This window comes from Xenopus laevis, chromosome 1S (genome assembly GCF_017654675.1).
Source record: "Xenopus laevis strain J_2021 chromosome 1S, Xenopus_laevis_v10.1, whole genome shotgun sequence".
Classification (NCBI taxonomy): Eukaryota; Metazoa; Chordata; class Amphibia; order Anura; family Pipidae; genus Xenopus; species Xenopus laevis.
This window is the reverse complement of record NC_054372.1, coordinates 84,632,365-84,654,829: the sequence shown is the minus strand read 5'-3', so window position 1 is coordinate 84,654,829 and position 22,465 is coordinate 84,632,365. Positions and strand designations below refer to the sequence as shown.

At 39.2% G+C, this 22,465-nt stretch overlaps 2 protein-coding genes across 3 annotated transcripts in view; one reads left to right on the top strand and one right to left on the bottom strand.

Moving 5' to 3' along the window:
* Positions 1 to 10,419, bottom strand: part of LOC108706815 (E3 ubiquitin-protein ligase KCMF1-like) — a 30,308-nt gene extending 19,889 nt beyond the window's left edge. Inside the window, exon 1 of one of the 2 annotated variants that reach the window (XM_018243544.2) lies at positions 10,292 to 10,419. In XM_018243544.2, coding sequence (XP_018099033.1) covers positions 10,292 to 10,307 — 16 coding nt within the window. In that variant the 5' untranslated portion in view covers positions 10,308 to 10,419. Of the gene's footprint in view, positions 1 to 9,737; positions 9,778 to 10,291 lie in introns of those variants that run through there. The other variant, XM_018243543.2, reaches the window with a different exon arrangement.
* A 32-nt stretch (positions 10,420 to 10,451) lies between these two features.
* The window catches only part of elp1.S (elongator acetyltransferase complex subunit 1S homeolog), a 79,552-nt gene continuing 67,538 nt past the window's right edge, over positions 10,452 to 22,465 (top strand). Inside the window, 3 exon segments of the mRNA NM_001096471.1 lie at positions 10,452 to 10,461; positions 13,241 to 13,405; positions 21,665 to 21,817. The gene's annotated coding sequence lies outside the window, so the exon portion shown is untranslated.

The window sequence follows — 22,465 nt, the reverse complement described above, 5'->3', positions numbered from 1 at the left end:
AGCAGATAAGGAGCAGAGTATACCCAAAAAGCCCCAGAGGTAAAGCAAAAGATTACCTTGTTAGTGAGGAGCGGTCAGGGTAATGTCGCAGAGAGTCGAGCTGAAAGAAAGCCCTCTTTGTCTGATGCGCAGTAATGCGCTATGTAACAACGGAACGGCGCGAAAACCGCTTGTCGCGTCAATGACGTCATCACGCCATGCGTGCGCACGTCCCCCTGACCGTCCCATGCTACCGCCGGTCTCCCAATGCGACCGTTTACTTGACTGTGGCAGCGCAATAGCATGCCTTTACTGTCTGTGCCTATTAACAGCGCGAAAGCATGTCTTCCCATGATTTTAACATATAGCAGCGCAGAAGCATGCCGTTGTCAAGAGGACCGAGTCACTCTATAGGGAATATGGTAGCGCCCCCGCATACCTTGCCCTGCTGTGTGCTGTGTCTAAGATAGCGCTCGCTTTGAACTTAGTGAGGCATGACACACAAGTGAACCGCAGCGTAAAAGCCTGCTGCACTCGCACACAAACACCAACGTGTATAAATAATGAGGGCAGCGCAAAAGCATACCCCTTACAAGCGATATTTCTAGAAAAAATAAAGGGAGAAAAAAATTACCTACCTCCTTGGGAGCAGGATGACAAAAAACTAAAGTGGGATGGGCTAATGTCGTGGAGAGGAGGAGCAGCCCTGCAGTTTTTTTCCTGTCATCCTGCCTCCTAGAGGGAAGAAGACATTAACCCTTTGGTACCTGTGCTGCCAAGGGACGTTTGAGAAAAGGGAATATTAGGCTGTACCAAAAAATTGTAGTGTCTGCATTCTTCTTTGCAAACATTCACTGAAAAATGTTTCAAGATTTTGCTTTCCTTTGAATCACTAAACTAACTGCTGCTGTGTTGCATGGAGTTGACCATCTTCTGGCACCTGTTACACAAGTCTTCTGCTTTTCTTGGGCTTTGCCTCAGAAAAAGCATTTTTTAAGTCGCCCCACAAGTTTTATATTGGATTAAGGTGGTTTTGGGTTGTTGTCTTGTTGAAACCCATTTCAAGGGTTTCTTCTTTGACATAAGGCAAAATTACCTCTTCAAATATTTTGATGTATTGAAATTGATTCATGATACCTGGTATGTGATAAATAGGCTCAACACCATAGTATGAGAAACATCCCTACATCATGATGCTACGCCACCATGCTTCATTGTCTTCACAGTGTAAATTCTTCTTCACATCTTTTTTTCAACAGTGGGACTTTGCGGAGGGCTTCTTGCTGATAGCTTGGCTTTGCAAAGGCGTCTTCTAGGGTAGAACTCCACCAGTGATTTTGGTGCAATGCGACGCGCTGCGCAGAGGTCCTTGGATCTCACCAAGGACCTCTGTACACGGACATTACCTCTCCAGAAGCTGCGAGGCAATGCACAGCTCCGCTGTCTTCTTCCAGCGCGTCCTTTGGCTACGCGTATCCATTTGGAAGCAGTTACTATGGCGGGGAAGACTGGCAAGTAGTATCCATTCGGGGGCGGATGATAAATTGTGGGACTGAGATAACCGGCAGCCGTAGTAACTGCTTCCAAACGGTCCTTGGTGAGATCCAAATCCAATGGCACTAGAAAGGCGCCCCAGAGCCGGGTGAGAGATAAAATCCCGACAGTGGCTGCTTGCACAGTTCCCACTCAGTCCTTCCGTGGCTGCGCTTGTCCTGGGTTCTTTTCATTCAGGCTATTTTCATACAGTACATCAAGGGATCCGAAATGCAGAACACAGCTTCACACGCTGTCAGTACAATATGGGCGATAGCCAGGGAGGAGAAATAGAATGCCGCAGGATGGATCATCGCCGTGTTGCCTTTTCTGTACAGGAGCGGAAGTGGAGTTTTGGTAAGTTATTTCTTAATAAAGGCTTTGCAAGTTTAACGTTTTATTTGGGTTGGTGTATATTTTTCGATGTATACTAACGAATTTTTGTAAAAATGTTTTTGATGTTACTGGTCCTTTAAAGGAGAATTCAATCCATTTGTAAAAAAAACAATAGCTATCTCAAAGAAGTTCCATTCTGAAGTGCTGGCTCCTCTGAGATTGCTGCCTCTATACCAATATTACAGCTTAAAATACAATTGTTGGGTCAAGAATAACATTTTAAGTAGTAGAGTGAATTATTTACAATGTAAACAGTGTAATATAGAAATAAAAAGTAAACCATAAAAATCATGATGGAATCCCTGGTATAACCTTTGAACAAAGGCTTCTAGTTAGTCCAGTAAGTGCCATTTAACTATATTCATAGAAAGAGAGATGGGTCCTGGACATATTTATCTAAAAACCATCTTAATACTAACAAAGACAGTATACAATTTATGCCATTATCACAATCCAAAATGCATTCTGCTGTGGCTTGGTCTCTAGAGTTTTTACCAAATATTCACATTGTTTATCAAAATCATTATTACTGGCTTGAAAGGTGCAACATGGAACATAACTGTGCAGTTAATTTGCTTTGGAATCTGAGCTCCATGCTAAGGATCAAAAGCAAACTAGTTTGAAAGGTTATGTCCTATGTGAACTCCTTCAAGTCACAAGGTCGCCAAACGAGCAGATCCTTCACCTATATGACCACCTTGAGGTGGGCTATACTGGTCGGATCCGATCGTGGGTCCTCGAGCCCAACAATCGGATAACAACTCAGCACAGTCCTGGGATTGCGAATTGAGGTCTGCATCAACAAACCAATGCTGTCCTCGATCCAATGTGATTTTTAAACCTACATGATCGACATCTGCCCAACTTTCAGCCAGATATCAATCAGGGAAGCCCATTGGAGGGCCCCATACACTGCCCAATAAACTGCTGACTTAATCTGTATTAATCTGTAGTCTGCATTTTTGGCTATTTCAGATATTTTTAACTAGCTATATTAGAAACATTTTTTTAATTTGCACAGCCTTTTACTTATTTACCCAGTTTTTATTTTTACACTGAACTGTTCCTTTAAGGCAGTGAACCCTAACCTTTTTTACCCATGAGCAACATTCAAAAGTAAAAAGAGTTGGAGAGCAACACAAGTTAAAAGAAGTCCCCAGTGTGATTGGCTATTTGATAGCCCCTATCTGGACAGGCAGCCTACAGGAGGCTCTGTTTGGCAGTGCATCTGGTTTTAATGCAACTAAAACTTGCCTCCAAGCCAGGAATTCAGAAATATTTTCCCTTCCACTGAAGAGACATGTACTTAAAAGGCAAGTCAACCCAAAAATAAAACTTGCCTAATAAAAGAAAACAAAATTGTATTCCAATTGTTTTCAGTATGCAATAATTTTAAAAAAAAAGTTAGTGATAAACAGCATTTGCTTGACTCCTGGTTGTTACTTTTTAAACAATGTTGCAAACATCTTTGTTCCCCAGCAAATCAATCCTTTAAGGCCGCCATACACGGGCCAGCACATGTGTAGAGCCCTCCGAGGGGCTTTCCCGATCAATATCTGGGCAAAAGTCGGCCAGATGCCGATCGGGCAGGGAAAAAAATCCCGTTGGATCGCAGCCACATCTTTTCGTTGATGTGGTCCCGCGATCCGACCACCCGATTGGCCTCCATTCTGATCCGATCGTTTGGCCCTAGGGCCCCTGATCGGATCAGCCAAATATCGCTCACTTCAATGTGGGCATACCAGGGAGAGATCCACTCGTTTGGCGACATTGCCAAACGAGCGTATCTCCCTGTATATGGTCACCTTTATTCAGCTGCCTTGTCTTACATTGTTTCAACAGTCTGAGCCATCAGGGCAAAGAAATTAGATGAAAATTATTTTTACCTGTACCAATATAATTATCTGTTCCTTTCGCATAAGCACTTGTGTAGGTTGGAACTAACATACGTGCTTCAAACGCATATAGATGCGCCATTGATTATAAAACTTGATATATCACAATTAAAAGCTCATTGTCGAAAATTGCATGTGAGGAAATAAGGAAATTAGGAATCCTCACCTCCCAATGGCCTTGATGTTTGAATGGCAAGCATTTACTTACAGTATATGCAGTTTTTGACAATGTGCTATTTATTGTGATTTATGAAGTTCGATTTTTATGATGTTTATGTATTTGAAATAATTAATTATTTATATCTACAAATTCACTTATGTATTGCCTGTGTAGGGAAATAGATCCCTGTACCCAGGTGTGGTGCTTCAGATAGACTACTATAGTGTATATAAAAATGCTGCTGTGTAGACATGTGGGCAGTCATTCAAGATGGAAAAAATGAGAAAAGGCACAGGCTACACACCAAATAATATATAAAACACCACTGTATTCTTCAGGGCTTATCTGTTATATGTTGTGTGACCTGCTGTGCCTTTTCTCCAGCTTGAATGGCTGCCCCTGTGGTTACACAACAGCTTGTTTATATAAATTATAGTAAAGTCTCTGAAGCAAACACAGAACATTTACTAGTGCAGGGAAACAGTACATGATATTGTAAATACTTTGATACACTTTCATTTTTTTGAGTTACAGTTCCTTTAATGTATCAACCCCCCACTAATGGCTATTTTTGTGTGTTAATTGTTATACTAATTAAAGGGTTTGTTCACCTTCCAACACTTTTCAGTTTAGATAGTTCACCAGTAATAAAGAATTTTTTGGCTTTTTATTTTATATAAGTTAATATTTTTACTAACCATTGAAGTTTAAAGTTTCATTTTTCACCTTTTCATGGCTCTGGGTGGGGTTCACTAGATCTGACAACTGCTCTAAATGATACATTAGTTGATGCATTCCTTATCTTTGGCCCGCTGAACGATTCCATGAGTTAAATAAAAGGTAGCTGCTATAATTGATACACTAGTTGCCAATATTCCAAAAATGCCACTGAAAAATGCATCAACTAATGTAGAAAATTTTAACAGTTCAGAATCTGCTCCAGGATAACCGAGTTGCCAGCCTGGAACACCAGAGACAGGAACATTAAACTTTAATTCTGGGATAAATGGTAAAAAAAATTAAAGAACTGTAAAAAAGTCTTTATTTCTGGTGAACAATGTGAAAACAACTGAACTGATAAGTGTTTGGAAGGTGAACAATTCATTTTATGCAACGCTTAATATTGCAATTTCTCCATACTATGTATGTTTCGCTAGTTCAAGTTCCATGTCTTTAAACTGCTAGCTCTGCTTCAAGCCAATAGTGCAAAAAATTGTACAAAAAATGCCCACGCTGCCTCCTTTTATTTTAACGTTTAAGTGATTGTGTTAAAAAGGCTATAGTTCATTTTTATACAATCTTTTTGTTCAACCCACTGAATTAAAGCTGAAAGTCTACAGTTCAACTGCATTTGAGTTGTTTCATTTAAAATTCATTGTGGTAATGTACAGAACCAAAATTAGAAAAAAAAGTTGTCTATTCAAATATTTATGGACCTAACTGTATTATTTAAATTAAAGGGGAACTCCACACAAACATAATAAGCTTTATGAAAAGTAAACATAATTTCAAGTAACTTTGCAATATACATCAGCCCCCTGCTGATCTGGGTGACTATTTTGCTGAGCTGGGTGACTACTATTACTTTGTTACTTTGTATCAGCAGCCATCTGTCCTTAGCCTGCATACTCCAAACCCCACAATTCCCTGTAAACATGATTTCAATAAGGAACGGAACATCACAGCTGTATCGCAAGAAGTTGCACAATCAGATGTGTAATTGAATAATTTTCAATAAATACGTCCAAATATAATAATTTTTGTTTCATTTGTTTAACTAGGTTTTCTTCATCTAGTTTTAGGATTATTTGAAAATATCATTCAGTATTTAAAAGCATATATTGATTTGTTCATTTACAAGTGAATATAGCTAATGTTGCAATTCATTCAGAAAATTATCAGTCAACTGAAAACTTTAAGTGTAAGTTTCCCCAAAAAAGTTTTGGTATAATAAAAGACAATGTAATTGTAGGCAACATTCCAATACATATTAAATTAAAAATGTTTCATAATTGTAAAGTTATTTGTATCGCAATACCAACACTAATGTAATGAATGCAGAAGCGCCATTTCCAGAACCCAGTATTTTTGGGGACATATTGTACATTTGTTATAGGTCAAGGCTGTGTTCTCCGGCTGCAGTATTAGAAATACAGTGAATTAAACAAAACAAACTGTCATGCCAATGATATTTGGTCCTGGAATGACACTTCTACATTAGTTAGAAATGTTATACTGTGATTTCATTTATAAGGTACATCTATTTACATAATTTTTGAACATTTACAGTTGAGTCATAAAGGTTATCTTCTTAAGAATAGGTGTATGAATAATTTAGGACTCACCTGAACATGCTATGGGCACTAGAATGCTTGCAGGTCAAATACAAATTAACATTATAACTTTACAAATAGTGACCTTTAATGTTTTTTTCAGACAAATAAGGAAAGCAACAATCCTTTACCCCTTTTTTTTCTTTGCCAGGGAAGTGTACTTTGGAGTATTAAGCTACAACAGAAATTAAGGCTTTCATTCAGACATGGCTTTTAAAGTACATCATATATTTATGTAAGTAAAAACACTGTGATTGCTACATTATGAAGCTCTAATTACAGCAAAACAAAATAAATTAATTTAGTAAGTTATAATAACTATGTTTATAAAGTTTTTTCAAGCCTATTACCCACTAAGTGTTTGCACAGCCTAAAGGTAGAAAAAAAGTCTCAATAAACATCAGCAGTTAAGAGGTTAAGTATTGAGCTCAAAGGAATACAATATTTTACTTGGTTGCTTGTTTAATGCCATTTAAGATAAAATATCTATTAAATATGAAGTTGTTAAAGATAACTATATAAACATTACAATGTACAGAGAGTAAACCCAACACCATTTGTTTTTGCATAGAAAAAAAGCAATTTTCTCAAGAAATCCTACTAGCCCTTTCTTGCAAGGCTACTGAAAAAGTAAGGAGTATTACTTTGATGCACTATGAAAATATGCAGGAAGGCATTAAAGGGGTGGTTCGCTTTCAAACAACTCGCTGTTTTCAGATAGATCACCAGAAATAATGACTTTTTCCAATGAATTTCTATTTTCTATATGTGACAGTTTTTCTAATATTGAAGTGTCAAGTGTCTTTTTTCACCTTCTGAAGCAGCTCTGGGATTGACTGAATTTAAAAAAGTGTTTGGACGGTGAACATCCCCTTTAAAAAAAAACTAGTAAACAAAATTAACTTTATGTTCAAGTCTGTTGTATTAAATTTTACAGTGAACATGGAATTCATTATATTGATTCTAATTTTGCCTATATTAATGAGGTGGTTCATGTTACAGAATGGCCAATTCTAAGCAACTTTTCAATTGGTCTGTGTGGTTTATTCTTTTATAGTTTTTTAATTATTTGCCTTTTTCCTCCAGCTCTTTCCAATTTTCAATTAGGGGTCACTGACCATAAACCAAAAAAACATGTGTTCTGTAAGGCTACACAGATTTATCAAAGGTTAAGGTGAATTTTCGAATGAAAAAAAATTCAAATTTCGAGCTATTTTTTGTGTACTTCACCTAGGGAATAGTCCAAATTTGATTAGTTTGAAAAAAATTTGAATATCAAAATTTATCATGTAAGGTCTCTTTAAAATTCAACTTCGACCATTTGCCATCTAAAACCTGCCGATTTGCTGTTTTAGCCTATGGGGGACCTCCTAGAACCCATTTGGAGTCAATTGGTGGACTTTGAAAAATCAAAGGTTTTTTTGGGGAAAAACTTTGAATCGAATTCGATCGAATGCGCTATTCCTTCGATTCGGCTGAATACGGACCTAATCGATCGAAAACTAACCTATTTGACTTAAAAAAACTTTGGCTTAATTTCAGTTGGCCTTTTTGAATTCAAATTTCGACATTTTTGTTCAATTCGAAATTCGACCCTTGATAAATATGCCCCTTAATGTTTTTGATACATTATGTTACTCGTCTTTCTTTTCAGACCTCTCCTATTTATATTCCAGTCTCTTGTTCAATTTAAAGCAAGGTTGATAGGGTATTTGCAACCCTAGCAACCAGATTGCTGAAACTGCAAAACTGGAGAGCTGCTGAATAAATATCCAAATAACTGAAAAACCAAACAATAAAAAATGAAAACCAATTGCAAATGATCTCAGTATATCACTCTCTTCATCATCCTAAAAGTTAATTTAAAAGTGAACTATGCAGAGGTACACTGCTTGTTGAAGTACTGTATAAAAGTGAATTCTATGTAACACTAGCATTGAAACAAATTTTTTACGTTTTCATCCTCTGACCGAAAATGGACAAAATAAATATTGGTGGGGGGGAAATAAACAAAATGGAAAAATGGTACTGATACATTTGCAAATATGTTTTACAGTGACCCTTTACAATCACTCTACAAAAAAACCAAACATTTAAAATGCACCAAAATTCTAAAGACTATTCACTTTTACAGGTTGCATTGCATAAAGTATGAAACACTATTACAAAAAAGATGTGAGGACCTCCAATAATAAAGAATCAATTAATTAAAAAATTAGAAAATTTATTAGGACATAAAAACCTAACGTGTTTCGTGCCTATTGGGGCACTTACTCACAGGCTGCATAAAGTTGCATAAAGTATGCCCAAACAGAAGCCCAATGGGATGGATATAGCTCTGCCAATGATTTTTATAATACATCTTGTATTCAACAGTTCCACAACTTAAGAGAATTGTTCTTAGCTAAGAATAAAAATGAAACATGATCTACAAATCTGTGTAAGGCCTAATCATATGGTACTCATTAGTATGACAATTAAAATGCCTGTATTTTTTCTAAGTATACCCAGTATGTAAATGCATGTAATGTACTTATTACAAAAAGTAGGTGTCTCAAAAAGTATAATGATAGTAAATGATGACAATATTTATAAAAATGAACAGCTACTATCATATTCAATTTTTTAAACTATTTATTTTAAAATAAGGCTTCAGTGTGCAGATAATGTCATAGCACTTAAAACAACGGCAATTTGCACCTACAAATCAGGAACTTTAGCCAAAAAACAAAGAGAATACCTGTGTCTGACAGTGAGACATTTCAAGGGTCTCCTTTTAAAAATGTCAGCGCAACCATGCAGTTGGTAGTCTGGCCATTCTTTGAAGGACCCTCTGTTTGCTGCATGTCCAAGATGCAGCTGTCACATTGTGCAAAGGATTACACCCCCCTTGTACCCTGGTACAGAATAACCTTTTAGAGACCTAAAACACAATTTTCTCATCTCAATTTGCAGGAGTCACAACAGATATTTTCCATTACTAGTATAAGGTTCTGCTCATAGTCACATACAAAGCGAATAAAAGTATGGTAATATAGTAAACATAAGAAGTCACGCTTATGCAACAAAAAGGGACATCCTAAAACTGAATATTTTTGCAGTGTTACAGTAGGCTCTGCACACATACAATATTTAGATACACACACAGGTGTGTATTAACTGTGATAGATCAACCTGAAATGTGGACTCAAATATCAGTAGGGGTAGTGCTCCTGGCTAGACATCTCTGATCTGCAACACCAACTGCGCCCAGTTTAACAGGATACAGAGCACACTCCAGATGAGTTGGGAACATGTACAGATATAGATGGACGGAAGTAGAAACATAAACCCAGCTCACGGGTATGCCTCGGACTATATATACACTACACGTTACCCATAAACAGTATGTTCAACAAAAACATGAAATTCTGTATACAGAACTAATATACACAAACTGACCTCTTCCTCCTAACTTCCAGTGCATACGGCTCCCCTCCTCCCTCGCATGACAGTGCAATCCCCCTACTCCTCCTTCTTCTTACCGGGCCTCTCCCTACTGCCCACACCAACAAATGGCCACTCCAGTGAGCTAAGACACTGTATACAGCCCGTAGGAAGGTACTTTCAGAGTGCACTGTATACACGTGTATAGACATACACACTGGGTGGCCTCTAACCGTTTCCCGGGCCTGAAGCCTCGGCCTTGAATGTAAACAGAGCCCAAGCACGGGAAAGGGGAAATAAGCTGAAAGATGCCGAGTCTGCCTACTGGGCGACAGGTAAAAGGAAATGATGGGGTAGCGCTACATGCCGGGACAAGAGGGTAACAGTAGCACCCAGGAACCGGCAGCAGAGGAAGGAGGCCTGGGCCTGTACCCTCATCACTCTGGAGTGGATATAGTAAGAGGAAATACAGAGGAATGGCTGCCTTCTGAGAGATGTGTATGTGCAGGGGTACTGGTGTGGGGACACTAGCGTTCTACCTCCCCATATCTTCCCATCACGGCTCTCACCTTCATGTCGGGACATCCTATCGCTCAGGCCGCCGCCGCTGCAGCTGCTGCTCCGGCTCCTCCTCCTCCTAGTGAGACAGCAGTGTGTGTGTGCTTCCTCTGCACCCTCCTCCTCTTCCTCCTGACACACGCTCACAGGCACTACGCGTACAGAGGCACACTGGAAGCAGGTAAGGCACAGTTTCTCTTACAGAGGTTCTACTCAAAAAACACTTTAGGGGCCATAATCACCCATTCAGAGACACAACTTAAGTAACAGGCTATGCATAAATATACAGACTGCTGATTCCTATATTGGGCATACCGAAGGGAATGTAGTATGGGGTGAAAATAGATTAACTTTTAAATATACATTATACACGCTCGGTACCTCTATATTAATGCTTCATATTCTAGTGTGATGTAGAAGTACATTATGGATTTACAACCTGCCTCTTCTTCTGCTACAGTGGCACTGCAGTTTAGATAATCCCCACTGTATCTACTTGTCCTGGTTCTGTGGGAGACATGTTTTTGCACACCAGTCTCTAAAGCGTGCAGGAAAGTTATATATCTTTGTGTGTTTAGAGAGGTGGAGTACACAAGAATAATTATATGTTTGTACGAATGTGAACTTCTTGGGAAGGAAAGTGACTTAAAAACTGTAGTCAAATAAATGGAACCAGACACAGTCATAATCAGTAGCACATTAAACTATTTTGTAGACCTGTAGTAGACATGCCATGCATCTGCAGAAACTGCCAGATGGATGTGTGTCTTTGGGTCTGGCTACTGATGAGTTTGAGGGTTAAAGGCCGGCCCGGACTGGCAATCTGTGAGTTCTGGCAAATGCCAGAGGGGCTGCTGTAAGGTGCCATAGAAAGTGACTACTAAGTGGGCTGGTGTAGGCTGTTTGGGCCTCTGTGTACTAGGAATGGCAGGGCCTATTTTGAATCCCAGTCCAGTCCTGGTTAAAGGCATAAGAAAATGCTACTTCTTCAACAGGACCTCAATCTTTATGACCATGAGTAAACTTCATAGCAAGCCAGTTGGTAGCCTTTATAGCAGGGGCATAACTACAGAGGAAGCAGAGGGGCCCAGGAAGTACAAGGGCCTCATGAGGCCCAAATAATTAGCAATTTCAACATCTGTTGATAAAAGTAGCCAACCTCTGGATATGTTTAGGTCCCTAAAATGAATTTGCTGTGGGGCCCAGTAACATGTAGTTATGCCACTGCTTTATAGAGAAAGTCAGCTGACATAAAGGTACTAACATGGCCATATTTAAAACTCCATCATATTTTATGGCCCTTGCCTTACAATGGGCTCTAAAGACTGTTGTGTATAAGCTTTTTCATATAATATGGTCCGTGAATATGTAATTTGTCAGCTGGCTGAGAAGAATAAATTTAAAAATTCATATGTGATTATTCAAATAATAGTGTTAAAAAAATCAGAAGAGTGAGCTTTAGTACCAAAAAGGGACCATCAACTAATACAAGTCCAGAGAGAAGAATTAATATGAAAAGAATTGTATACTATTTATCACTACCTACAATCTCCTATTAGGAGAAATTACGAATATTAAAAAGGTAATAATAGTCATAAAAGAGAGCACACCATTTGAAGCATTTATTAAAAACCACTAACATGCTGACCAAGAAGATGGAAATGGAAGAAACATGAAATTGTTTTTTTCATATGCTCTATGAAAGGCATGTACATTTGCTGAACCGCTGTTTGAAGGGGACCCGTTACCCAAATAAATTATTCCAAATTCTATTTTATCATGTTAGTCAAGCAATATTAACTTTAATTGCAATATTAACTTTAATTACACTGTATAAATTATTTGCATCTTGTTTCCATCAAGATTCCCAGGCACTGGCTACACAATTTTTAAGAGAACTGGGAGAATGTGGGGAGAGCAGTGACATCTAGAAAGTGCTGAATGGAAAGTGAAAGTAATTGCTTGCCCCGCCTCTATGCCTAAGGCATAGAGGATGGGCAGCCAATATTTGATTTTGATTGACAGCTGAAAGTTTACAACAGCTATGAACGCTTTAATAAAGAATGAATTTGGAATTTACGTCCCTTGGGATAACCTGACTTACACTCTGGTTGCAGACACAGGCCGCATGTAATTATAGTCTGAAAGTGGTATCAATACCATAGGGGAGTGCTTCTACAGGAGAGTAGAGCTGGCCCTCTAGATGTCTTCAAACCAAATGGGAACTAGAGGTAGATACTGTTCTAGGCAAGGAATGGCAAGAAGTACAGCGGAATTCCCTCAAGTGGTCTCTGAGTATTACAGGCTTCAAATGATCCAACTGTATGTATTGCATAGAGCCTACTATAACCTGGTCAGATTCAGTCTCTACCTGACACGTGCACTAGATGCATTTGGGAAATGGTTCCCTGGTAAGTATGCTATGGGAGTGTTATTGTTCTAAACTGGTCTACAGTTCTGGATTACATAGTCTTTTTGGTACAAACCATATTGAACAGGACCTGCAACTGCACCAATGTTATAAAAGGAGAGTTTTGCAAGTTAATGTCGCATTTGTGAAAAGTCTATTAGCACTGGTGACAAGTCACATCTTTTCTGTGTCTAATTTTCATATACATTTTTTCCATAGCAGCTTTGTCACAATTTAAATTAAAGGTTAAGGTAACTCATGGCTTTCATCTTATAGCGTTTATCATTGGAAAATTTTTCTCCCACTGTTGATTGTGATCCAGTGGAATACAGATGAGTGTTACAGTAATGGAGCCAGTGAATATCCATTTACATATTTATACAAGCCCTACCTTTATCTTACATATAATATCTTTTTATTGATAGTGAATGCAGCATATGCATGTTACCTGGTATAGATGTTGTGAATATTGTTGAAATATTGGACTGCAATTCATTCATATGTATTGGGAGGCTAATATAATACTTTTTTCTTTTATCTTCACCTATAGAATAAAGGCGCCAAGATGAGAAATCTGAAGTTAATAAGGTGTTTGCACTGCAACACAAGTGAAAGTTTAGGCTCCCCACAGTGCAGCTCCATACGGCCAGAAAGTGGAACAGTGCTGATTGGATCAGGCTATGGTTTTGTGGAATTTGACCCGAACACACAAGAGGTTTTTCTTCTTTGCCATTTTAATTTTTTATTGCAATGATAATACTTTTGTACCATATTTATTAATTTGCATTATAATAGGTTTCATTGCTTTTAAATAATGTAGTAGCTATACAGGTTTTTTTCTACTTTTAGGGGCAGATTTATCAGAATGTGGAATTAAAGCTCAACGCAGAAATATGCACTCAATTTTTTATTCATTCCTATGGGATTTTTTGAATAATATCAAATGGTACATTTTACCCATTGGTTAAAATGATTCTAGAAATCCCACAGGAATTAATAGAAAGTGAGTGAATTTTTTTGCGGTGCTCCTTAGAATGGCAAGAATGAGAAAAAAGTGAATGTATCAATCCTCTTTTTTTTAAACTTTTTATAGCCTTGTGCTCTCTTGTTTGTTTTATTTTATAGTACATATAATGTTAAGATTACTATCATTAAGTTTCAATTGAATTTCTCTAGCTTAAGCAGTAGAAGACAGGTCGAACTGACCGATCTCTTAAATAACTTTTTTAGAGTGGTCACAACTATAAAGTATGTACCGTCTGACGTCTGCAAAGAATCTCAGCTGTACAGGTTGATGAACAGCACTGAATTTAATTCACTGCCTATAATGTTTTTTGAGTTATTAAACTTTTTATTCAGCAGCTCTCCATTTTGCAATTTCAGCACTCTGGTTGCTAGGGTCCCAATTACCCTAGCACCCATGTGTTGATTTGAAGAGACTAGAATATGAATAGGAGAGGGCCTGAATAAAAAGATGAGTAATTAAAAGTAGCAATACCAATACAATTTGTAGCCTTACAGAGCATTTGTTTTTAGATGGGGTCAGTGACCCTCATGTGAAAGCTGGAAGGAATCATAAGAAGAAGACTACAAATAATGAACTATAAAAAATGAAGACCAATTGAAAAGTTGTTTAGAATTAGCCATTCTATGACATACTAAAAAGTAACTTAAAGGTGAACCATCCCTTTAACCATTTACCTGCAAAGTACGTTCATACGTGCTGGCAAGCAGGGGCTCTGTTTGCCAAGAACATACTATGAACTTTCTTCGTCAGATGAGAATTTCTCTCTGCATTGGCGGCTTCAGCTACAGAGAATGAGTGACAGTCCTGGACAATGAGACAATTGCACTGCAGGGCCTTCCACCAATAGTAAATGTATTGCGCGTCTACTGTGCTGCCTGACTTCCTTGTTCCCCCCAGTGCTGCCCACACATTTCCTGCTGCGCAACACTCTACAGGCACGGACCTCCAGTTACCTGAAAGTGGCCTTTATTTACACACACTCTAGATTTATTTTCCTTTTTTTTTTCTTTTTTTTTTTGCACACTTATATAAACACTGTCACCCAACTTTTAGAAGTGTACCTCCATGTAGACACAAAAAACTCACAAAGTGGTTTATTTTTACTTATTAAAGGGGTTGTTCACCTTCCAAACACTTTTTTCAATTCAGTTGTTTTTAGATTGTTCCCCAGAAATAAAGACTTTTTTCAATTACTTTCCATTATTTATTTTTTAAGTTTTTTCCAAAATTTAAGTTTAAAGTTGAATGTTCGTGTCTCTGGTGTTTGAGTCTGGCAGCTCAGTAATTCAGGTGCAGACTCTGAACTGTTACAATTTTGCAACATTGAGTTGATACATTTCTCAGCAGCATCTCTGGAGTATTGGCAACTATTGTATCAATTCTAACAGCTGCCTGTAATGAAACCCAGAGATTCTGCTCAGCAGGGACAAAGATAAGAAATGTATCAACTAAATGTATCAATTTAGAACAGTTTACAGGATCGGCGAACCCCCCTCCCAGAGCTGCTTCAGAAGGAGAGAAATGACACTTTACACTTCAATATTAGAAAAACCGTCACACATAGAAAATAGAAATTCATTGGAAAAAGTCGTTATTTCTGGTGATCTATCTGAAACCAACTAGTTGTTTGAAGGTGAACAACCCCTTTCATTTTACAATTTTGTTTTACCCCTAAAAACTGTTTATTTTGGCAGTGTGATCAGGTCATCTATTTTGGCCACTAATTATGCTGTCGTCATTTTTTTATTTCATTGATTTGTACAATATTTGTGTTTTTATTGCAATTTTATCCCATTATTGCTTATGTATTTTTAGCATAGCTTTGCAGTTTGATGCTTTGGTATAGAAAGGTGTATTTTCCCTTGTTGTATTTGTTAGAACAGGAGTGCCCATACTTTACTAATGCAAGGTCTGCTTTCAGTGATGTTGACCCATTATGATCTACAACCATAAAACCATTGTTAGCATTCAGTTCCACGGAAAATACTACTTAAATATTGATTAATGGGAAATGTATATTGTCATATTAAACAAACCTGTATTTCTTAGGTAACCATAACATAATACAAATCTGAATGAAAATCATGAAATAGGGGGGTGATTTAGAGAAGCTGTTTGTTGACAGTGTCTTGAGATCTACTGCTCACCAGCTAAAGGTCTACTGCTAGATCCCCATCTACCTTTTGGGCACCCCTGTGTTAGAATGTGTACTTAACAAAAATGTATGGTTTTTTTTGGTTTTTTTTTTAGGTAAGCCTGTTTTCTGCTGTATTCTGCCTTCCCTATGCCCCCTGTATGTGCCATATTCTGCCTTCCCTATGCTCCCTGTGTGTACGCCACACTCTGCCTGCCCTATACGCCTTGTGTGCTGTACTCAGCCTGCACTATGCCACTATGCTTCTTGTGTGCCATATTTTGCCTGCACTATGCTTCCTGTGTGCCATATTTTGCCTGCCCTATGAGCCTTGTGTATCATACTCTGCCTGCCCTATGCTCCCTGTGTGCCATGCTCTGCCCGCCCTATGCTCCCTGTGTATCATACTCTGCCTGCCCTATGCTCCCTTTGTGCCATGCTCTGCCTGCGCTATGCTCCCTGTGTGCCATGCTCTGCCTGCTCTATGCTTCCTGTGTGCCATGGTCTGCCTGCCCTATGCTGCCTGTGTGTGCTATGCTCCTCCTACCCAATGCTCCTTGTTTGTGTGCTACTCTGCCTGTGGGACATGAACCTGGTAGGGTTTGTACTGGAAGTTTGTTAGCATTTAGAAATTGTTAGGGTCAGAGATAACCATTTACAAACAGAGGTCGCTTTGGAAACAAGCAAAGAACTCCCTGGCAAAACCGAAAACACATGTCAAAGGCCACGGACAAGACTACCTCAGCATGATGCCATCCTTCTAGGTACGACACCAATAAGGGGGAGATTAAGCCATTTTGCTGACGCGTCACACACATCCAAGACTCCTGGATTCATGAGGTTGTTACTCAAGGTTACCACTTAGAGTTCTCATCACTCCCCCTACACCGGTTCTTCATTTCAAGACTCCCCCAAGAACTGAACAAGCACACATCATTCTAAGAAGTCATTTCAGCCTCCTTCTAGCAGAATTAAGCGTCCCTGTACCTTGAGTATTTCAAGGGATACTACTCAAACCTCTTTGTAGTTCCCAAAAAAGTCGGGTCATTTTTGATCTAAAGGAACAACTTCCTTTGCTCATGAAAATTCAAATAGGAATCCCTCCAATCGATCATCGCAGCGATATCCCCAGTGCAATTCCTTATGTCCCTCAACATAAAGGATGCTTACCTACATGTACTCATTTCTTTCCGCATCAGCCAATCCATGAAATTTACAGGCATGAAGTTCAACACACAAACACAGAGGATCTCACTCCCTCTGGAGAAGGTACTTCATCTTCAAGCACTAGTAAAGGCTCTGCTTCAGAAGCTACGACATACGGCAATAATTTGCACGAAAGTCATGGTCTCTATCATAGAAGCAGTACCATTCGCCCAGTAGCACCTCAGGGAACTCCAGTGGAACATACTTACCACCTGGAAACGGAAATCCTTACTACAGAGATCCAGATGTCTCGACAAACACAGACCTCCCTTCTCTGGTGGTTGCAAACCACTCACCTCACCATGGGAAAACATCTAGGGGAACCCTGCTGGCGCATGCTGACAACAGATGCAAGTCTCTTCAGCTGGGGAACAGTTCTCAAGGTCAGGTCAGCGCAAGGAGAATAGAAACACAACGAAAAACAGTTGCCGATCAATTTGCTAGAGATTTGGGCAACCCGACTAGGTCTACTTCACTGGCAACAAGACCTGACGGGTCAAGCTGTGAAGATACAATCGGACAACTCCACAGCAGGAGCACTAATGAGATAATCTTCCAATGGGCTGAGACCCAGTAAGTCCACCTGTCCGCCATCTACATTTCAGGGTTGTTAAACTGGGAAGCAGACTTCCTAAGCTGGCAGTCCTTGGACCCAGGCAAGTGGTCACTGAAGGACGAAATCTTTCAAGAGATAATGCAAAGGTGGGGTCCCGCAGAGGTAGATCTTATGGCAACCAGGCACAACAGAAAGGTACCACCCTTCCTGGCCTGGTACAGGGATCCCCTAACCATAGACGCCGGCACACTGACAGCTACCTGGCCCTTTCATCTGGCATACACCTTCCCACCCCGCCACTCATACCCAGAACCATCAGGAAGGTGTATAGAGAACAGACCACCCTCATTCTAGTTGCCCCGAGGTGGCCTAGACGAGCTTGGTTCACAGATCTCCTCAACCTCTTGGTGGCAAGACCATGGACCTTGCCTCCACTCCCAGACATTCTCACCTAGGGACCTATCCGACATCCAAACCTAACAAGCCTCAACTTTACGGCGTGGCTTTGAGACCCAAATCCTGATCGAGAAGGGATTCCCCAAGGCTGTAGCACACACAATGTGTGTAGCCCAAAAACCGGTTTTAGCCAGGGCCTATCACAGAGTTTGGCACTATTGCCAGTGGTGTACTAGACACAAAGTGAAATAGAAAAATTCAGGATACTATCCATAACCAATGTTCTGGAGTTCCTGCAAGAAGGTCTCTCCATGGGTCTGTCCCTAGGTTCTCTCAAGTCGCAGATCTCAGCGCTATCGGTACTCTTCCAGAAACGACTAGCACTACTACCTGTCGTCAAGACATTCATGCAGGGAGCTCACGTGGCTCCTCCCTTACTGGCTCCAGCCCCCCTTTGGGACTGACACTAGTACTACGCGCACTACAACATCCACCCTTTGAACCTCTAGGCTCTGTGTCTCTTCAGTGGCTCACCTGGCAAACAGTTTTTCTCCTGGCAATCACTTTGGTCTCAGAGCTCAGCGCTCTATCATGCAAAATGCCCTACCTCGTCTTCCACCATGACAGTGAGATCCTTCACACGATTCCATCTTTTTTACCGAAAGTTGTTTGAGTTCCATCTGAACCAGGAAATACAGTAGTTGTTCCTTCCTTCTGTCCTGCACCAGCTAACCAGAAGGAAACGGCATTGCACACCCCGACTAACGTAAGGGCTCTAAAGTTCTACCTGCACAAGTCCAACTCAGTACTGGTCCTTCCTTCAGGGCCACGGCAGGGTGCCCTGGCTACCAAGCAGACCATATCCCACTGGATCAAGCAAGCTATTCAAATAGTCTACACGGCACGGGGTCAGACTCCGCCAAGCAGAGTCACTGCCCATTCCATTAGAGTTAGCTACTTCTACATAGGCCTCATTCTCCCACCTGGGATTTCAGGTGACAGCTTTGGTACGTCCCCACTGTCCCTGTGTCCCCCAAACTGACTTGGAGAAAAGGACATTTTTTGTACTCCCCGTTAAATCTTTCTCTTCAGTCACTTAGGGGACACAGGGGTTTCCTCCCTGGATTGAGGCCCTCATTCAGTTCTTTTTTTTCAAAGTTCTCAGTTTTTATTACAATTCTAGTTATTACATATTCCTGTTGACTTTGGTACAAACTGATCTTAATCTCCGCCTGCTGGGGGTATAGCCAGTGAAGGAGGATTCAGTTTTCTTTATGGTTGTGTCCTGCCTCCTAGTGGTACTAGCTACCACCACTGTGATAGATCATATGGGGTGTCGTCCTTTTGGGGCTACTAGAGGCCAGATACTTAGGTAAACCTATGGATATTGGGCATTAAACTGTTCAGTGGACCCCTGGCCCTTATATGTAGGGTGATTTATATTGATACCTAAAGTTATGTGGGAGATAAGATGCTGCAAAGTGGAGGATTTGAGGGGATTTTTCAAAAATGTCAGAAAATTTTATAAAATCTCCCTAATTTTAGGAAAGCATTTTGACTGGATAGTTTGCAGAATAACAAATTTACTTATTCTGGATTCACCACAATCTGCTCTTTGCAAAAATGTATGGTTTGCTAGGGTAAACCTACTGTTCAAAGAATTTTTTTTGCAGGTTTCAGGAGCAGCGCTTTGAAATGTTGGTAGTGTACTGCTGGGAGTTTTTGACTTATACAAGTCAAATCTCCAGAAAACTATACATATTTTGTATTGGCGAGACATGGGACTTTTTAAATTAGTTCATGCATAAAATAAATTATGTTTCTACTATATGTGTTTATATTATGAATAATTTATTGTTGCTTATACATATTTTTTTTTACATTTAGAAGCTTATATCTTGTTACAAAAGTAGAATTGCATCAGCATTCTTGCATATTTTGAAAGTTTAGGTTGTCCTGAAAAAAAACAAAATATTATTTATCTGGGTAAACTGTAAGTACCCCCCCCCCCCCCCCAGGAAAGGCCCCAAAACTGAAAGAGCATAAAATATTCAAAAACTGTCTGGCAATAAGGGGCCGATTCACTAACTTCGAGTGAAGGATTCGAAGTAAAAATACTTCGAATTTCGAAGTTTTTTTTGGGCTACTTTGACCATCGAATGGGCTACTTCGACCTTCGACTACAACTTCGAATCGAAGGATTCGAAGTAAAAATCGTTCGACTATTCGACCATTCGGTAGTCGAAGTACTGTCTCTTTAAAAAAAACTTCGACCCCCTAGTTCGCCATCTAAAAGCTACCGAAGTCAATGTTAGCCTATGGGGAAGGTCCCAATAGGCTTGCCTAACTTTTTTTGATCGAAGGATATTCCTTCGATTGTTGGATTTTATCGTTCGATTGAAGGAATAATCCTTCGATCGTTCGATCATACTATCTGCGCTAAATCCTTCGACTTCAATATTCGAAGTCGAAGGATTTCAATTCCCAGTCGAATATCGAGCTTTAATTAACCCTCGATATTCGACCCTTAGTGAATCAGCCCCTAAAAGTTCATAAGTGACCGAAACTCCTGGTAGTGAAAGGGTTAATAAACATTTAGGGGGGGTATTTACTAATACTCAACTTTTCCTCACTATATTAAATTTTTTTTAAAAATTCAACCAAACTCCCAAACCAGAATGCCATTAATTTACTAATAAATCCGAACGAAAAAGCATGTGCGGAAAAAAGTCGCTACAAATTTATGCGTCAAATCAGATCATGTGACCTTTTGGATTTGGCACTGAAACCGCTACTTTTTCTGTTTTTCGAACGAAAACCAAACCGAAACCCTTGAAGATCTTGAAGGCAAGAAACATCCTCAACTTGTTAAAAGGGCATGTGCCATTGACTTTTACATGATTTCAGTAGGTTTTAACTGGAGTATTTTCAGATTTTTTTGCAGCTTTGGAGCACAACAGATTTTTTTTTTCATCTAAAAATTCGAGTTTTCCCCCTAAAAAACTTGACCACAAAAAACCGAGGCTTCATAAATAGGCCCCTTAGTGTTCTTTAAAGCTAAATAACTTTTACAAATACTTATGTGCTACTACTTAAATATAATAATAATAAGAACACTTGTTAATTTCATTCTCATCAAAAAAGGTGTCTTACCATCTTTTAATTTTGTTCTTCCATTGCACCTTTGTCTCAGTTTCAAATACTTACAATCTTAGTTTAACTAAAAGAGGACTCATACTGTGATGAATTGTATGTTATTTTCCTTCCACCATTGTTTGATGGGTGATCATGAGGACTATAAATGACTATTACAGTATATTCCCTTTCAGTAAAATTTTAAATATTCTGGCAAAAATAGTTGTACAATGGACTGCATGTAAGATGTTTTTATATTGGCATTGACTGTCATTGCCATGATTCTTGGAGTATCAATAATTTTGTGTTGATTGATTTCATACATTTAAGCTTCACACTATTTTAAAAAGGTGTGCACTTTTTTTTACAAAAATATTTATATTTTTATATAATTTTAATTGAACACATTTTCAATGTGATCTTTTTATATGTTGCATTTCTATCCATTTTAAATGAGTAAACTGAGTTCATTAGTATTCTTAACTAAAAAAAAAATCTAATGCAGTTTCATTTTTAACAGATCATCAGAGACATATCTTTAACAGCAGCACATTTCCTTCCAGAGGATGGGAGTGGCCATCTTGTTGGGATCCAGGATGTCCCTGATCAAGAGTCAGTATGTGTTGCAACATCAACAGGTGACGTCCTACTGTCTAATCTCAATACTGGCCAGGTAATTTTTAAATCTCTTTACCTTTGCTATGCTACTGATATTTTCGTTCCCTCATAATATTTTTGTTTACTTGTGTTTCTCAAAATGATAGGGACATGCGGGGCAACCCCCAAAAAAAAATTGTCTTGAAATACTTGACTTTTTTTAAAGCCACTATAAGAAGTCTGCTTACCTTAGAAACTGAGCTGTGGCACTACCATCATCAGTGTAATTACCTTAAAGGGTAAATGTCATGGGAAAATGTTTTTTTCAAAATACAACATTTAATATTGCTGCTCCAGCAGACTTCTGCACTGAAATTTGTTTTTCAAACGAACAAACTGATTTATATTTATATTTAATTTTTAAATCTGACATGGGACTAGACATATTGTCAGTTTTCTAGGTGCCCAGCACGTGACTTGTGCTTTGATAAGCTCCAGTCACTCTTTACTGCTGCACTGCAAGTTGGAGTGAAATCACCCCCTCTCTTCTCTCCCCCATCAGAACAATGGGAAAGTAACCAGATAACCAGTAAATATAGATAAGGTGTGCTTCAAAAGCGGATTAAGCTCTTTGCAGCCCCGGGTGCACGCCGTACCCCCTGCCAGGGCAACGCATACATGTAGTGAATAAAGCAGCAGCACTCCGGTATTTTTGAAAATTTGT